General features: G+C 35.6%; 1 protein-coding gene across 5 annotated transcripts in view; it reads left to right on the forward strand.

The window, feature by feature from the left end:
• ANGPT1 (angiopoietin 1) overlaps positions 1-18,336 on the forward strand; it is a 245,663-nt gene extending 227,327 nt beyond the window's left edge. For 4 of the 5 annotated variants that reach the window (XM_045896050.3, XM_045896051.3, XM_045896054.3 and 1 more), the window contains 2 exons: positions 4,158-4,288; positions 16,008-18,336. In XM_045896050.3, the coding sequence (XP_045752006.1) occupies positions 4,158-4,288; positions 16,008-16,168 (292 nt within the window). In that variant the 3' untranslated portion in view covers positions 16,169-18,336. Of the gene's footprint in view, positions 1-4,157; positions 4,289-13,442; positions 13,528-16,007 lie in introns of those variants that run through there. The other variant, XM_045896052.3, reaches the window with a different exon arrangement.
• Positions 18,337-19,469: the final 1,133 nt, after the last annotated feature.

The following is a 19,469-nucleotide window of genomic DNA, read 5'->3' on the forward strand; positions in this document are numbered from 1 at the left end:
GCCCCTTAACTGTTCAGATGACCTATCCTTGACTACACAGTTGCTCCCAAAATCCTTGTGGGATTCCACAGAAGCATAGTTGTCCTCATTTATAAATTTCTTAAAATAGTGGTGAGAAAAATTATTTTTTATGCACCATCTCTATTTCCCAGTGTAAGAAAATGACTGTCCATGGGTGCCTCTTCCCTAGAAGAGCATAATCAGCTCCCCTGTGACACACTGAGGATATAGACTCAGGGGAAATGAATACTACTATATGTAAATTACAAGTTCTACTCAGTCTTGTACAGTGAAAATCCTCTAAATATTGGTCTTTTCTACTTTTTTCTTTTTCATTGAGATATAATTAACAACACAGTGGTTTAATATATGTATATATTGCACAATGGGCCTTCTAGGAATGGGGACAGCACATGCAGATATATAGAGAAATGAGAGTGTATTGCTTTGAGGGAACAAGTAATTGATAAGCCTGGAGTATTATATACATGGACAGGAAATAAGCGATGAGAGGTGTGGGGGGTTGGGTGGTGTGGGAAAAGTAGAGGAGGGCAAGATCTTCAAAGTCCTTGTAAACCACAATAAGGAATTTGGGCTTTATCTCTCATGTGCTGGGAGAACAGCTGAGGGATTTTAACCAGAGTGGAGGAATAATGAGATACAGGTTTTTGAATGAGCCACTTGGAGCATGGATTTTAGGGCAAGGGGGAAGGAGCAAGACTCAAGGCAGTGAGACTAGTTGTTAGGCTTCTGTAATAATCCAGAGAAGAGCTGCCAGAACTAGAAGACTTACCTTCTAATGTTGATTAAAAGGATCTGGAAAAATGTCTCTTTTTACTTACAGACTCTAACCTATAGCAATAATGAAGTCCATAGAGGTAAAGGTCAGGAAAAGACATTGTTGATGTTTATGCTACACTTCTTTCTACATGCTTCCATACATACTTGGAGATATATGAAGGCACCCTTAAACTTGTAACAATTTTGGGGATAGTCATACAATAGCTTCCAAATGATGTCGGAGAAGAATAAGAAATGGCATGAAAAAAATGGTCATACAATTATGTATGGAAGCATGGTATAAAGAAATCTGTAGAGTATGATTTTATTTTCATTTGTATTTATACATGAAGACAAACTGTTTTGAGAGATGCAAAACAATGTAAATGATTACTTCTAAAGAGATGAGATAGGTCTGTGGGCAACTTTATGTGCATTGTTCAAAATTTTTATAAGAATATGATCAGATATTACATATATACTTAAAAATAGATAATATTAGATAATATTTTCAATTTGGAGGGGGGAAAACAAGGACAAGACTAAATGCATATAAACCATGACACCAAGAATAGTTATATTCAGAGATGAGATTTGGGTTGCTTTTTATTTTCTTCTTTTTGCTTTTCTCTACTTCCTAAATTTATAATTGGGCATTCCAATTGCCATGGTAACACAAAGAAACCATTATAAACTATAAGTCTTAAAATATAACCCTCTTGTGAAAGGATAAAAGTATGAAATATATCCAGCACATAGCAGTCACTCATGTAATATCAACTGAACATTTGTGCTGAATTACCTGAAAATGAAGGTGTAGAAAACATTGTGTTCTGGAATCTCTATCCCCATCAGTGAGCTTAAAGCTACTTACAGGGATAATGGTATTGACTTACCTTTTGAAAAAAAGAAGGAAAGTCATCACAAATCATAGAGAAGCCAAAAATCAGAGATGGAATTAGCATGGCTCATCCAAGAGCACCTGTGGGCTAACCTCAGCCAGTCCCAGTGGAGCAGGAGATTTCAAGCCTGCAGAGTCACAGCTATTTAATTTTTGAATCATTCATCTTCCCCCAACTGATTCTGTGTTCGCCAAACAAGCAACTTTCCAATTATAACTTGGCTTTCTGTGTGAAACTCTCTCTAATAAGACCATGATCCTGGACCCCACAATGTCCCAGTTTTGAATGTAAATGGAGAACTTACAAAAAGTCTCCCTTAGCTTTGTGACTATGTGTCTATCTCTGAAAGGCTGAGAAAGTGATCAAATCTGGAAGGTTGTAAATTCACCCAGGTAACATGTCCCAGGCTCCCATTGGTGACCTCTCATCTTTCTCTCCCCTGATGAAACCCACCCACCCGTGGGCTGCCTGCAACCTGAAATGTAAATCCACGCTTCAAAAATTCGACAATCCTCTATCACTGGTGACTTTTAGCCTGCCTCTCAGAGTTTTGAAATACAAGCTTGTGTATGATAATTTAGCTTTAGAAGCTGCCTTCAACTTACCGTTAACCACAGGTTCTATTAATCATTGAAAACAACAAAACCTGAGTAGGGCTTAATTGTATATTTTGTTCTGACTAAAAAATCTCTGCAGAATATCTGTAAAATGTTTTGGCACAAGCATACAATAGTACTGTTATTTGCTAAAACTAATATCAACTTTACAAAATAATAGGGGGACCTTTACATATACTTAGGTACAAACACAAGTCAAATATATACGTGAAAAAATAAAAATCCAAATATTAATTGACCTGTATTATTTCTATTTAATAATAATGTAAAATTTGTTCAGAGCTGGCCCAGGTCCTAGTAGTGTCTCCCTCATACAAAGATATTAACTATTTTGTGGGTGGATAAGATTCATAAATAAGACTCAGGTACAGAAGTGGTAATATACATGGATATGAAAGGAATATAGCTAGATGATTTTGATAAATGAGAACAGATGAACCATATTAGGTAGAATTAGAAAGAAAGGTAGAGTCTCAACCAGAGAAGACCTTGTATCAGAGTGACACTTCTGACAAGCTTAGTTTAGTTATTCTGACCCCCAAGGAACTGCTGAAGGACCTAAGCAAGTTTGCATTTGTTCAAAGTACCCAGGTGGATATGGAAACAAAGTATAGGATCAGTAGGAAATGACCGGACATCAGTGAACTACATTAGGCATTGATGGTGATTTGTCCACTAGTTTTTAAATTCTAGACCAGAATTCTTCAATCTGCAAAGAGTAATATGAGATACTAATTGAGAATATAAATTCCTACGCCTAGTGAAAAGGCCTTTTCCACAAATAACCAGATGATTATCTATATGTGCAACTGTTGGAGAGCCCCTGATCTAGGTTTATGTAAATTTCATATAAGAAATGTTTCTAGAGAGTAAAGTAGGTTAGGTTCTTTGAAGAATGCCATATTTGAGGTTAAACAGTTGGCATTTTGAACTTAATTTTAGGGATACTACTAGAATGTAAGCTCCTTATGGGCATGGCCCTTTGATGTAGCTTAAGTACTTAGAACAATTTCTGTTATATAGTATGTGCTCAACAAATATTTGTTCAGAGAATGTATAATGATTAAGAACTTGAATTTTAAAGTCAAACACAGCCAAATTCCAGCTTATTTATCTTCTCTAAATCTTAGCATAAAAAATTAGTATATTGATGCCTAGATCACAAATTTAATATAAAATTAAATTAAATAATAACTGGAAAGCATTTAGCAGAGTGGCACAGAGCAAGTCCTCAATCAATGAGAATTATTATTAGTATTGCTATTAAGAATAATGTTTATCACATCATTACTATTCAATATTAACATAATTATATGCTGTAATGACACTCTACAAGGCATTTTTTCTTTGGAGATTAATACTTGTGGTAATAAAATAAACCTATTTTCCTTTTGTAGATCATGCACTATCAGAGAACTATATGAGTTTGAATATGCATTGTGAAATAAACACCAAGCATACAAGCCATAGAGAATTTTATTGTGGTTTAGTCTTTTCTTTTCTTTCTTTCTTTTTCTTTCTTTCTTTCTTTCTTTCTCTTTCTTTCTTTCTTTCTTTCTTTCTTTCTTTCTTTCTTTCTTTCTTTCTTTCTTTCTTCCTTCCTTCCTTCCTTCCTTCCTTCCTTCCTTCCTACCTTCCATCCATCTTTCTTTCTTTCTTTCTTTCTTTCTTTCTTTCTTTCTTTCTTTCTTTCTTTCTTTCTTTCTTTCTAGCTTGGATCTTATACTAGTTTGTTAGAAGGGCTGAGTACAAAGAAGGGAGAAAATGATGAAAAAGGCAAACATTCAACAAACTGGTCTTCTGGGTTCTGTTATTCTGTTAAATGGCTTATCTTTTCATTTTTTTTTTTAAACTTCAGGTTGTATTTAAAGGGTCACACTGGGACAGCAGGAAAACAGAGCAGCCTGATCTTACATGGTGCTGATTTCAGCACTAAAGATGCAGATAATGACAACTGTATGTGCAAATGTGCCCTCATGCTAACAGGAGGTAAGTCCTATGGGGCCATTCTCTAAGTTATGTTTCATTGGTTTGAGGCTTGAATTTTCTTATCTGTGAGAAAGGACTGTGATCTTCTGGTCAGGAAACTTAAGAGCAAGTCCCTAGAGATCATTTTGTTCTGCCCACTAATCTACCATGTGTTCTTGTGCAAGATGTTGCTAGCATATTTATAAGTTTGCCTCTCCCCACAGTGTCTATAAAAGGTGCACGCTAGGCTTAATTCTGAATACATTCTTTAGCTTCTTGAAGTGCTAGTTATTCTGCCCTTTAAGTAATCATAATGATACACATTGTGGAATGAACAACAATTTGGGAATTCAGCCTCGGGGTGGAGGGGGAATCCTCCTTAGAAAGTGTTTTGCAACTGTGTAGTAGAGTTCATTGGTCATTCTGTTGAAATGGAATAAGAAGAATAAAGAGGTATAGTTAGATATAGTTAGATCTAAAGATCTAAAGACCAGCTACACCAGGGCTTTGCATTATATGGTATTGACTTCTGCAAGGCATTTGAGCTAGTATAAGAAATTCCATTAAATAATATTGTATCACTGAGTAAGAAAGTTAATCCTCTTTGAACTTTTTAGTATCTTTCCAGCTTTCTGATTGTGTCAAAGAGAAGTTCTCAGTTTGGTGCTAGCATATCTGTAACACTTCTTCAGCACTTACTCAATAATCACTCAATAACCTTCATAGTGAAGAAGGAGCAAACTCTTTGGCCTCAGGCTCAGGGCCTTGGTTAGACAATGGAACCTACCTAGAATTAAATAAAGTGATTTTGTTTTAATTTTATTGGGTTTTATATCTACCTTTTATTATAGTAAGCGGTACTGGTCTTTAAAGGAATTATATAATCTTTGCATTTTTAAAGTATTCACAATATTTTATATATAACACATTACTGATTTAAAGAAAAATATTAATTAAATATTAATAATGTTATAAATGGATAATAGGAAAAATCTGTGAAGTTGATACACGACTAACTGGGGTTTGAGAAACACTAAGCTAAAACCCAATGGCAAGCAGTGTAGCTCAAGTACATTATAGGCTCTGGCAAGGAAGGAGTTGGCACCAAACAAAATTGTAAAGGTAACTTTCTTTCCAGTGTTTCTGCTCTCACAGTTTCAGAGTTTTTTCCCTCTCTTAATGGAATAGCAATCACTCCCTGCCCCATCAGCTGTTCTGATTCTCCTTCTGTATTAATCTACAACAGAACATGTTTTCATGGCAGGAAGGAAAAATTGAAGTATTTTCCTTCCCAAATATGATATTACTACCATTATTATTATGTATTTTTATATGTTATTGCATAGGTCATACTATCTTACTCAAGCTCCAAAAAGTTCTGTGAGATAAGCAGGGAGAGAAACTCTAATCTCCACTTTGTACATAAGGAAAATAAAAGCAAATTAATGCTCACCATTTTGTATTTAACATCTAGCCCAGTAGATGCAGCACATAGGAACTCAATTAAAAATATGGTGCATGAATGAATGAGTAACCATCTTGTAACCCTTGAAATCACTTTCAAATTTTGAAGCCAATGAAATGTATCATTAGGTTGACATTCTCTCGTCAGTTAACAGAGCATAGAAGAATATGGAGAGGTGATTTTGAAGAAATCTTTCCACCTTCATCCCCATCCCCATGTCCTCCATTTTTACCACCACCAAATCACTTCCCATTGACCACCACACTTACATCAATATCTTTTCAACATGAGACCAGCCCTAGCATTAACAAAGCCAATCTGTTATGACTCTTCTTCTATCATATCCTTCTCCCTATACTTAAAAATGGTATTTTGACATCACATACAACCTAATCAAATAGGTAAAAGTCCTCTATATGTAACTTTATGACCCCCTCTCTGCAACACAGTTGTTACAAATTTAGAATGTTTTCCAAAAATGGTACCCATAGGTTAGGTTTTAAACTTTTTTCCTGAAAGAAAATTCTTCTCATTACTTCCCTGATCCCATAAATGGGATTGTCAGCAAATTTATACAGAGACAAAAGGATTTTGATTGTCTAGGTTCTTGCTCATTTTAATATTGAAATATGCTTCAATTTCTCCACATCTATTTTTACAGATAATTTTTCTTACCAAATAAATGCAATTCATGAAAGACCAACAGTAAAATCTTTCAAATGTTGCCTTAGAAGAGCATTCCAATATGTTCATATTTCTGTCATAATAAAATATAGAACAAAGCAAAGCAACAACCTCTTGGTTGTTGATGAGAAAACTTCATTGTTCAGATTTATGATCTTATTTCTGCTTCAGATGATTGAACTTTGTCATGTTCTTTCATCCATAATCATTTTTGGACCTGCTTCTTACTCACCAATAAATACATATGTTGGGGAGAGAAAATTTCCACTTATTGCTTGGGCTGGAATAGTCTAAGTCAATGTGTTTTTGTAATAAACGCCATTACCCTATCAAATATCCTTCTGAAAGAATCCAGGCCTTGCAAATCTCTTCACTCTGCAAAGCTAAAATGTGGAATTTAGATAGCTAAGAACTGGAGAACATAAGGATGAATGTCAGTGACAGTCCAGGTAACTTGAGTATTGCCTGGAACTTATATCCTACTTAGCTACTCCCCACCACCCATACTTATTCTGTCATATTTTCCCTTAGAACCATTTTCTTCATCTAATGATTTTTCCTTTCTTTTTTTTTTAAATTTGCATTTGAACTTGCTGCCTGTTTAAAATAGTTTCTTTTAAGCAATAAGATTTCATACTCTGTGAAACTAATAATTCACAGCTTTCTGTCATCATCAATTAAAGCTTTGTTTTATCTTGTTTATTTATATATTTTTCTCCTTTGTTTCTTCTCAAAGAAACTAAGGGTAAAGTAAGATTGAGTGCCTGCTAACTGTCCTAAATAGTTTTGCGCAAGTACCTGGGGGAATTTTGGTTGGAGAATGTGGTATTGTTGCCACCCTTATCTGTCAAAGACTGAACAACAGGAGATGAGCTTAATTGAAAGCAGAAGGTATTTCAGCTAGGCATAAGGTCAAAATATTATTTTGATCTTTCTTTCTTCTTACCTAATATCCTAATTCCTTAACTTCCTTCTATCAATGTAACATATTTTTAATAAGTAACTATTAAGCATCAACTATTCTTAGAGAAATGAGCAAGACAGAATATAACTTGCATCTATTGAGAGAGACCATCAACAAAAGAATAAAAAATAAATAACACAATTTCATATCATAACCAGTTTTGGAGACAAAATATAACATGTGATGGAGTTATTGGAGGATGGGGAAGTGACTTTAGAAGGAGTCTCCAGGGATCAAATGCTGCCAGGAGGATTGTGCATTTATAGTTGTGGACATCTTCAAGAAGAGAATATAAAGCTGTTTTATCTAAAAGAGCTTATTTACACATGTTCCTGCAGTTGTAGGTCTAGATAAGAATGTCTGTCACATTTTCTTCTGGCTCTACAATTCTGTTTTCTGTGTATTTATTGTGGCTAACGTAGGGGAAAACAAGTAATATTATTTTTCAGTGCATGAGATGTAATTCATAGTACATTGTAGAGTGGAAAGGAGGTGTAGGGGGCTGAGAAAGCACATTTGCATCAATAGAAATAGGTACGTTTTACATTTCCTTTCCCAGAAGTATATGTACTTATTCCTACCTTACCAGAAAGCCAGCAATTTTTCCATCCAGTTTAAATATTGAATAATTTTCATGTTTTGTTATATATTTCTTCTGAGACCAAAGATTATATATTTCAAGGTCAAAATTGCCACATACATCTTCTATACAACTGCCCTTTAATTAATCATTGAATAGAGGTAATTTGTCAGCACAGATTTATAAGCCAGAAATGTCTTTGCTCTGTGATGCCACTGACCTTAGGAAAATTTGTAAGTTTTCTCCTTAGGTTTCCCCCTATATGAAGGATATTATGAAAAATCTGTATACTTCAGTAGTGGGAGGGACAAAGTTAAGAGATGATTACAGGAAGTATTTTTAATCCTGTAGGACAGTTCCTGTTATGCCCTCCTGAGCCCAAAGAAAGGAATCGGTTTCTTTTAAACATAAAAGTTTTATCTACTATTTAACATTAAGAAAATGAAAATGCAATCTCATTCAATGCGTGCTTTTGTTAATATGGGTTTATTGTCTATTAAAACAAATATGCAAAAAACCTCTGACTCCATAATACTGACAATGAACAACTTTTAGATTCTCACATTCAAAGTGAATGTTACATTCAAAGAAAACATGGTCTTTGGTACTAAATTAGCATTCTTCAAATAAGTATTTCTAAAAGTCTGTTAGAAACTACAATTACTAAAGGTTGTTGGCAAAACAAAACAAAACATGGTATTATTTTACATTCCTTTCCTTACCTTACTTTTCTTTCAACACAATTTCCACATTTAGTGTATAATATAAAAGCCATGTAAAAATGTGACCTAACCTTCTGCAAAAAGAATCTGTTGTGGTAGAAACTTCGATCTCTTTTCCCACGCATAAACTATGTCAGCCGACAGACAAGACTTTGCTAAAGCTAACAAAGGATATTTCTCAGTTCAGCCCTAAAAGACAGGATAAAGCCATACACATAAATTTCTTAGTACACCCTACAACTTACCAGATGCTAACAGCAGAGAGTTGATAAATGCTTGCAGAAGAGGGTTGATATGGCCTGCTATAGAATCTTGAAGAAGACGAAGAAAATGAAAGAACTTAGCAGCTTCTCCAACTAGTGAATGATGCTGAGTGACAGGATCTTTGGGAAAATATGATCATCTTAGAGTTTTTAATAATCCAGGAAGGACGTACTAAACATTGTCCAATAACTCACATTCCCCAGGCAAAAGTTTAAGGCAAAAATGTTGAGAGAAAAGATCCATATGGATAATTTAAGGTTGACCACAGAAATATACATTGCATTACTTTATTTCAAAGCAATTACTTTTAGTACATAATCCATAAGCCTATTCCTCAAAAATGTATGTTGCAAGGACTTTGTGCTCTCTACTACTATATCCTCAGTGCCCAAGCATGGTGGCTGGCACATAGCATGTGCTCAATAAATACTGGTTGCATGAATGACTGTTTTATCACAGACCCTGAAAGGGCACTGCAAAATCACAAAAGATACCAGTGAGAAGACATTGAAGTAAATCAATGTGAGTATGAATGTGACTGTTGTGTGAATATATATACTTGGAAGCACACACATGAAACAATATGATGAATATGAGGATTGGGACTAAATTTTAAGAATAACTAAACCCCAGAAGACTAAACTCCAGAACTGGAAAAATTTCAGCGTTAGGTTTCTGACTTCCAAACAAATATGAACATGCTAAGTACAAAGTTTAGGTTTACATTCCTATTTTCTGAAGAACATTTTCACTTATTGGAAAAAGAGCAAAGAATATCAGACAATGTCTTTCAAAAGGTAAATTTGGAAAAAAAGAGTGACCCAGAACTGATAGGCCTATAGTACAAGGCTGCCCCCAAAGGTTAATAATTGACAATGGCTGAGAAATAATCACTTAATTGTGTGGTATTTTACTCTAATAATATTACGGCAAATCTTTATTGCAGTTGTACGCACGGGCATTTTTGCATTATCCTAAATGATTTATATTTAATAACTTACATGACATTTCTAAAGACCCTTTGAATTTGGCACCACAAGAATGCTGTTGGCAAGAATTGAGGTACAGAAGGGCGCCTGGGTGGCTCAGTCGTTAAGCGTCTGACTTCGGCTCAGGTCATGATCCCAGGGTCCTGGGATCGAGTCCCGCATCGGGCTCCCTGCTCTGCGGGGAGCCTGCTTCTCCCTCTCCCACTCCCCCTGCTTGTGTTCCCTCTCTCGCTCTGTCTCTCTCTGTCAAATAAATAAATAAAATCTTAAAAAAAAAAAAAGAATTGAGGTACAGAAAAGTTAGATAATTTGCCAAAGTTCCCCGAATTAGCGTCAGGTAAGATTTGAACACAACCTCCAGAGAAGCCATCACTTTATCCACTTTATCTACTGCCTCTGATAAAATGAATGGCATTCAAAGACAACAGTGAGCTCTGTTTTACTGTTTGCAGCACACATTTGCAAGGATTTCCTCACTTAACTGTTCAAAGTGAAATGCAGTGCAAGGGAGGGAAGAGACAGTAAGAGAATACCTAAAGGTTTTCAGTGAATTCAAGATTCCTGGCCAGGATCAACAACTTTTTCATCTTTGGAACAAAGAGAAGAGAAAGGAAAAAAAGCCAAGTCCTTGGCCTGAAGGGGATATAGTATGAGATGACAGAGGGAGTGCAGACCTCTAAGAAAGGTCTTTCGCCTCCCGCATGCACATCAGACCCTTGCAGCTGCTCCTTGAGGCTAGCTATGGATTTGGCCAACTTTGTACATGTGAACTCAGGAGGTAATTTTTCATAATGATCCCACTGATAACAGTGGCACTAGTCAGTTTTGTTCAGCCTCATTCTTAGCAAGAAAAGAAGTAAATTTTCTGTGCAAGTTGTTTTGCACATTGCTGATTATAATGCATGCCTCAGAAAATGAAAGAAATCCATAAAAACATATATCTTTTCATTTCACTTTTTACCTTAGAAAGGAAGTGTTGAAGGACATTTTGTTTAGGATTAGAAGAATTTGAGAGTTAGGTTTCCTGATTTTCAAATAAATTTGAACTTCCTGAGTACGAAGTTTAGAATCAAATTCCTACTTTCTGGGCAAAGTTTTATTTATTGGTGATAAAATGTGAGTTTTCTGCTTCAAAAATAAAGGACTGGAATGACTTTTAAAGGCCTGGGTAGCCCGGGATAGTTAGTACAAAACTAAATTTTAATGAGTTAAGTGTAAATGAATTAGAAACATGCATCTCAGATTTCTTATTAAAATATACATGAGGTTACAGGTTATGAAGAAAAATGCTTGGCAACATACATCTTAGCAGTTGCCAATCTTAAAACATTTGAGACATTTTATCAGTTGTCCCAACAGCAGATGGAAGCTGCTGGTTTCTTCCATCCTTTGCTTGCATCGCTGAGTTCTTTTACGGTTAAAGTGCTTTTCCTAGATTAACTTCTTTAGCATGTGGCTCATTTGTTATTCATAGGCACATACAGAACAAAGTACAGAGTTAATATTTCCCCAAGATTGTAGAGGATGTATAATATCTTCAGCTATTTGGTATCTTATCAGAGAGAAACTGCAACCCCAGGCATACTCTCTGTGTGTTCAAGAACACCTCCATTGCATGCAAACTTATGTATGTACTGATTACCCATGAGCACATAGGATCATCTGTGAATGCCAAGGAGTCCATATGAGTAACCAGGACCCTGCTATAGTTTTGCTTTCTATAAATATATTTTAAAACCTTGTCTTTTCAGGATTTATGTTTAAAAGAGCTGGACATGCTTTTTTTTTCCCTCCCAAAGAAAAGTAGAAAGTGGAAATTCCTTTGTTGTTTTACTGCATGTGTCAGAGGAAATGGAATACCTGCTTTCACACAAATAACTGTTTTTGCTACCTTGAAGTTTGGAGTATTTTATAAAGAACACTACAACAAAAATTGTCATGAGAAATAATCGCCCTTTCATTTTGTGTTGTGCCATATTAATTCATAGTCTTTATTATCATCAGGTGTTCTGTGATTGTCCATAGTGTGCATGTAAGATAGTCAAACACATTAAGGTCTTTGATTTCCACATGATGTCAAAACAAATCATTGAAGACAGTTGTTCCAATCATATTAGGTACTTAAGTGCCATTGTCTTTACAATGAAAACATTGTACGACTGTACTTATTTGGGTCCAAATTATTAGTGCCCCCCACCCCCCAAGATCGAATCCTTGTTGTTCCCACCCTAAATCTTCCATCCCATTTCCTAATAACTTCCACTAAACACTTATTTCAGATTTTACTGGTCTGAATAGTCAGTATGTCATTTTATTTGATCTATACAACCAGGCTGTGAAAATGGCTGATCAGACAATATAAACCACATCATAAGAATGAGGAATCAAATGACTGTGTGACCTTGGAAAATCTCCTTACTCCCTGAGCATCAGTGTCTTTATTACAATACCTGCCACATCAACTAAGATTGTTTGGGGGAAGAAATGAGAGGATGCATATAAATATTGTAGCACAGTTCCTGATGCATATGAATGATTTTATAAGTATCAAATATTATAATAATAATTATTATTATTGCTGCTCAGGATGTCTTGATTATTAATTGGTGCAATCAGCATCAAAGTCTAGGTTTTCTAATTCCTTGTCTGGTGCACTGCAGGCTCTCCATTGCCCACAAGAAAATTTCTAAACATAAAACAAAAGCCTCTGTGTTCTCCCTCCTGTTTATTTTGCTAGCCCGATGTTCTCCAGCCCCTTACCCAGTGGCAGTCCAGCCAAGGCAGGCTGCTAGGGGCAGACACTTTCTCCTGCTCTTTCAGAGTACAAACTGTGTTCAGAATTTCATTCTGTTCAATGAACTCACGTAAGTCTTCAGGACACAGCTCAGGTGGTAAATAAGAAAACCTTGCAGACCCACTGACAGGACTTTCTGCCTATTTCCGTAGATTTTGTTCATCTCTGTTTCACAACCATCATCTCATTTTGAAACAGTTTATTGTCTCTCTCTCCTACACAAAACTGTGCACTCTTTGAAGCCAGGAATTCTGTTTTATTCAACTCCAACCTCTATTTCTGTTGGTTAGTATTTGTTGAAATGACTCTTAATTGATTTTTTCCCCTACATTATGCTGCCACAGATGCTCAGGATGGCTTTGGCAGACCATAGTTATGGAATGAGGGCTCTAAATTTAATTAATATTCACCCTGATAGATCTTGTTCCCCTGGTTAAATATTGGTTCCTATTCCTAGAGAATGTCTTGCTTGTTCATCTGATGATGGACAAGGAGACCGGATAAACTCTAAAGTTTTCTGTGAACATTGTTCAACTTTGTACCAAGACTGCCTACTCTTTACCTTCATTTCCTGAGAGTTTCCCCCTTGTTCACAATGTACCAGCTACCCTGATGTTCTTCTAGTTTCTAAGCACGTCAAGCTCTCTTTCTTCCTCATGGTATGGGCAGGTGCTATACTCTGCTTAAACGAGTCTTTCCCCATCTTCACACAGCTGCCTCCCTCTCATCCTTCAGCACTCATTGAATATCAGCTTCTTCTGTGAATGTGAAAAGTCAGGTAGGTCCCCTGTTATCCTCCTTCCTAGCTCCTTGATTCTTCTCTTTCTTTTTTTTAATCATGATTTGTAAGTATTTTACTTATTGCTTACTTTATGTCTGCCTCTCACATTGGAAGTAAGTTCCATGAAGGGAGGGCCCCGGTCTGTCTTATTGAGTATTATGTAACAATAGTCACAATAATTACATATTGAATGGATAAAGAAAGAAAGAATGAACACAATAAGCATGGATGTTATATATTGGGGTGTCTATCAAATAGAATTTTTTAGTAAACTAAACTACTTTAGACCACTGAGACTTTACACAGAGAAACAGTCAAAAGAAGTCAATCTGTCAATAAGCCTGTAGTCACTCCCCAGTCATTTGTTAAGCAAACTCTGTTAGGTACAGCACTAAGTACAGGAGATGGGCCTGGAGATAGACCATGCCATACCATTGTTCTTAGGATTATGAACAAAAGACTATGTGATTTAATCTTCAGACTTTCTCAGCTTAAGGCTCCTATTTCTCTTGTTAACTCTGAACCAGCCATATGGTCTTCTTTCTCCAAAATGCCTTTCCCCATACCACAAATATTACCCCACTTTACTCATTAGAAAACATACACAAGATCAATTTATCGGATTCTCTCACGTGCCCCTACTGTTTCTTGTCTCTTTGCTAATCTCATCGAAAATTTCCCTTTATTGCCAGGCTGCTTTTGGCAGCAGACCTCTGCCTTCCCACAGTCTTCCAGAACTCTTGTGACTTTCTCTAAACCAAACAAAAACACACACTTTTACCTTGAACGCCTAATGTAACTGGGAGGATCATTCTACAATTTGTAGTAGTTCCTAATAATAAAGTAGCTGCATTTCCTTCAGAGATCATGGTGGATATTTGAAAGACTATGAAAGGCTCATTAGGGTGAATAAATTCCCTAGTGTCAGAATGCTTTTTGTAATATAAATAACATTTTTACTAGTTATACTTATCAAAAAGAATTTAAAGGAATTAATCTTAAGAAAAAATTGTGGAGGGATGCCTGGTTGGTTCAATTGGTTAAGCTTCTGCCTTCAGCTCAGGTCATGATCCCAGGGTCCTGAGATGGAGCCCCACATTGGGCTCAGCAGGGAGTCTGCTTCTCCCTCTCCCTCTGCCTCTCCCCCGGCTTGTGGGCTTGTGCTCTCTCTCTCTGTCTCTCTCTCTCACTCACTCACTCCCAAATAAATAAATAAAATCTTTTTAAAAATGTAGAATTTATGGTTCATCTTTCCTTGCCAAACAAGAACCTTTTTGAGGGCATGTTTTGACTGCATTAACATCTATGTTGTTTGCATACAGTTCGTAAAACAGCATTGAAGACAGTCTCCAAATTCATCAAGACATACCTTATTGTTTTCCAATATAAGTTGGTAATTAATACAGCTTGCTGTGCTTCTAGTATGACTTTTATAAACATAACCTTACTGTATTCACCTTCCAAAATTGAAAAGTGAGAACTAGCTTTTCTCCATTTAACTTTTTCTAGTTTCTGCAAGATGATGCTCATGTTACAGTTAAACATCAGTTGTATAGCTTTCTCTTTCTTTAGCTATTAGTCCCTTAGGTATAACTCTGTAATCAAAAAGAGGTCAACTGTATCCAAATAAAAATATGCCAGAATGTCTCTGGCATAAATCTCTCCCTAAAGATTTCAGTAGTGTTACTTCAGGAGACAGAGAAAAAGTAGTATGTTTTATCTAAAAATCTAAGAAACTTAATTCATTAAAAAAATAAAGTACTAAGTTATCCTTACAGAGAGTTATGCAAGCATAGGGTCTCCATGTTACTCATCAAGTTGTTTTTCTTTTTACTAGGCTTTGAAAGAACTTGAACAGTCACAGGAAAAAAATTCTGCTATATAGGAACCTATATGGCTACTATTGATGAACACTTCCCATATTGCTATAAAATATAGGGAGAGCACAGTAATTCAAATTCAATTTGTGCATCATAGTCATTGCCCAGTATCCAGTTAATTTCAGAAGCAATTGTGGACCAGTTCTTGGCAAAATTATGAAGTAGATGGAAAACATTTCTTTCACTGTATTTAGATGTCAGTTTTCTAAGCTTCTGAACTTCTTCACTAATAATTGTTCTATTCCTAACAACGGGCTTAAGGTGGAATGCCCAAGGGTATCTGCATTTTACTTGCCCTACATATAAATCTAGGTTTGAATTGATCTTATCTTGAATCCCAGAAGCTTTCCATCATTACAGTGGGAAATGAGTCCCAATGGAGTGACACTGAAACTTGATTTCCATGGGAGCATTCCTCTCTGTTCATACATTGCCTAAATCGGATGTCATTTAAGACATTTCCACCACCAAGAAGCTTTTTATTGAATGCCTCCTATTTGCAAATGATCGTAGAAAGTATAAAGTCCACCATGGTTAGTGCCATTAGTTTCCACATGTTCAATTTACTTTTAATTGTTTCTTCTCCTTTTCTCTTTCATTATTAACTCATTTTTCAGGCTGGTGGTTTGATGCTTGTGGCCCCTCCAATCTAAATGGAATGTTCTACACTGCTGGACAAAACCACGGAAAACTGAACGGGATAAAGTGGCACTACTTCAAAGGGCCCAGTTACTCCTTACGTTCCACAACGATGATGATTCGACCTTTGGACTTTTGAAGGCATAATGTCAGAAGCAGTAATAAAAGCAACAGAGAAATCTGAAGAAGCTACCAGACAAGAAACTGCTGGAACACTTCTGAAGCAAACGATAGTGTCTCCCTTCCAGCTACAAGTGGCAGTTATGTGAAGTCACCAAGGTCCTTGACAATGGATTTGGAACCTTCTGAGTTCACAAGAGTCTCCTGTGTTCATATGGCTTGACTATGGAGAATGCCACTCACTATCATGTTTTAAAAAGGGAAGAAACTGTTCGGTTCACTGTGCTTCCAACTGCTACTGGATCTTACTTTAGAACTATGGTCGCCAGATGACAAATACGGTTTATTTCATGTGAAAACTGAGAAGAAGGAGGAGGAGGAGGAAATGAACAACAAAAAAAGAAGAATATACATGAAGAATACAAACAGGCCTGCCATAATCCTTTGGAAAAGATGTATCACACCAGTGAAATGGTGTTATTTCTATGCAAACCTACTAAAAACCAGTTTATACTGTTGCACAATTTTAATAAAAGTTTAGGAAGAATAAGCATTGCCCTCTAAGTTGGTTAAGCGTTAATGGATTCCAGAAGCCTAACTCTTTAATCATACTTACTAATTGATTTCAGTTAACCCATCTTCAAATGTAAATTCCATTTTGGTAAACCATAATGAATTGTAGTACATGAAGAATAATAGTATGAGGTAGAAACATGCTCCACTTACTCTGATTTTTGATATAGTTTTCAGGAAAAAGATGGACATAATCGAGTATGGACATATTAGATAAAAAATTATCCCCCCATGCGACAGTTTTCATTTACTTTAAAAACTGACTGATAGATATTTATAGCATGAGTAAAGTTTAAAGAATGTGAAATATACCATCAAGCTCTTAAAATAACATACATGCATTTAATATTTCCTTTGATATTATACATGAGAACAGTATTTTCAAGTATATTAAGTTGGAGTAAAACCAAGGAAGCTGGAACGGTTCATTTTACAATATCTTCCTGCGTACTGTACCCTTAAGCGTAACCTCATTACTTTCAAAATAATGATTTCAATTCTTCATTCTGTTATTTCATGCTAATTTAATTTTTGCTAATTAACTGAAACATGCTTTCCAGATTCACCCTGTTCCAGTTTCTATGAGAGATACACTTTGAAGTCTATAAAAATAAAAGAAGAATTATAAATATCATTGTACATAGCATGTTTATTTCCATGGCAAACCTAATAGCTGTTTAATCTGGAATATGCAACATTGTCCTTAATTGATGCAAATAAACACAAGTTTTCAGAGAAATCTACTACACTATTTTATGAAATACATTATTTCTTCACATTTGTCTCTCTCAAGCTCTGTTTTCGTAGGCAATGTCTGATTTTTAAAAAATTATTTAGTGGAGGAAACTGCCAAAACTCTGTATTAAACATAAAGAAAATACACAAAAAGAAAATCAATCATAGTCACCTAAAAAGTTCTGACTGCTAGCTACTATAACTCTCTTAGTGAAAATATTCCTATGGGATAATCTATTTTAAGTGAATTTGGGGGCACAGGTTTTTGTGGCAATTTGAAGTTGCTACAGTATTTTGTCAAAAAGGGCTTTCTGCCTTTTAAGTGTGCAAGGTTACAGTAGTGAAGCGTTTTTATCAAAATGTGAGTTACTACATGAAAACTGAAATATATATTAGATATCCTTTCTTAGAAAAATAAGTTTTTTTCAAAGCAACAATACAGATTGCCTCCATTTGAGAGAATACAGCTATTCCATTTTTAAGAAAATGTTGTTAAAATTTACCACCACATCTTTATGTTTATGGATTTGTATACAACCCCATTTTGCCTTACAAGTGATATTTGCTGATATTACACAGTCTTTCTGTTCTTGGTGACTCCTTCATAGCACTGTTTAGCCCCTCCCTCTAAAAGCCTTCTCGATTGTTTTCCTTTAAGTGAATGAAAGTGAGTGTTTTGTTCTTTTGTGTTCCTACAGATTTTTGTTACCAGTCTTTTGATAAGAAATAGTACTTCCCAACTCATATTACAAAAATAAAATGAAATAATGAAAAAAAAATGAAAGCATGATATTTACTATTTTGTTATCTGGGTTTGAAAAATGAAATATTGTTTCCAATTATTTATAATAAAGCAGTATAAAATGTTTTATGACTTCATTATGTGCATTGTGTAATGCCTACATGTGTGTGACTGTTTAAAATGTATATCTTTTACATTTAATTATTTCAGGATAAGATAATTAGGTATTAGGATTTCATCTTTAAATTTTTATCTCAAAATTCATGTGGTTTCTATGCCAGTTCTTCACATCAGTCACAGCTTTATTTGATTTAAATAAAATTGAAAATAATGTAGTTGTGCAACCTCATCTCATTTTAAATAAATGTTTTACAAATTTTAAATTAGATATCTATAGAAGTATGGAATCATCAGGGGGAAAAAAAACTACTAAATGAACTAAAGCCTCAATCTTTGAAAAACTTCCAGTCTGGGATGTGATAAGAAAGCTTAGCTCCGTTAAAATGGTAGATCAAAGCACTGGATCTTGGTCCCACATCTCTACTGTATCATTATATGTCCCGCTAGATACTAAATGCCATATATCATATGACAATTGACAGTAATTTCTGTGCACTCTGAATTGGAATTCTTATTGGATGTGTTGAATATTTGAGATTGGTATAAAAGGGAAGGAGCTTAAAGGAGATGCTACCAGCCCATCAAGCCTGTTATCCTATCAATGGTTTTATCAGTTCAGTTCCTATTAAGGAACTTTCTTACTTTTCCCCTTGATTCCATGCCCAATACCACCACATTGATTTGACAATTTATTAACTTCCACCTACATGATTAAAAAAGATATCCTTTCTCCTGTTGCCTGCTTCCATTCACCCATAATCACACAAGCTTTTTTTTTTTTTTAAGATTTTATTTATTTATTTGAGAGAGAGAATGAGAGAGAGAGAGAGCACATGAGAAGGGGGAGGGTCAGAAGGAGAAGCAGACTCCCCGCCGAGCAGGGAGCCCGATGCGGGACTCGATCCCGGGACTCCAGGATCATGACCTGAGCCGAAGGCAGTCGCTTAACCAACTGAGCCACCCAGGCGCCCTTATTCTCTACTGTTTTATAAGAAGCTATCTCTTGGTCATTTTGTTAATACCCACAGTACCTAGTAGACCCTTGTCATTTGTTGAGTGGAATTGAATTGCTCAGCAAGATTAGGAAATCCCTTCTATCTATACAAAATTCAACATCCATAGATTTGACCACTATCTTAAGCCATTTATT

Source organism: Mirounga angustirostris, unplaced genomic scaffold (genome assembly GCF_029215605.1).
Source record: "Mirounga angustirostris isolate CCGP_5_RB_7025 unplaced genomic scaffold, mMirAng1.0.hap1 SCAF_4, whole genome shotgun sequence".
Taxonomy (NCBI): domain Eukaryota; kingdom Metazoa; phylum Chordata; class Mammalia; order Carnivora; family Phocidae; genus Mirounga; species Mirounga angustirostris.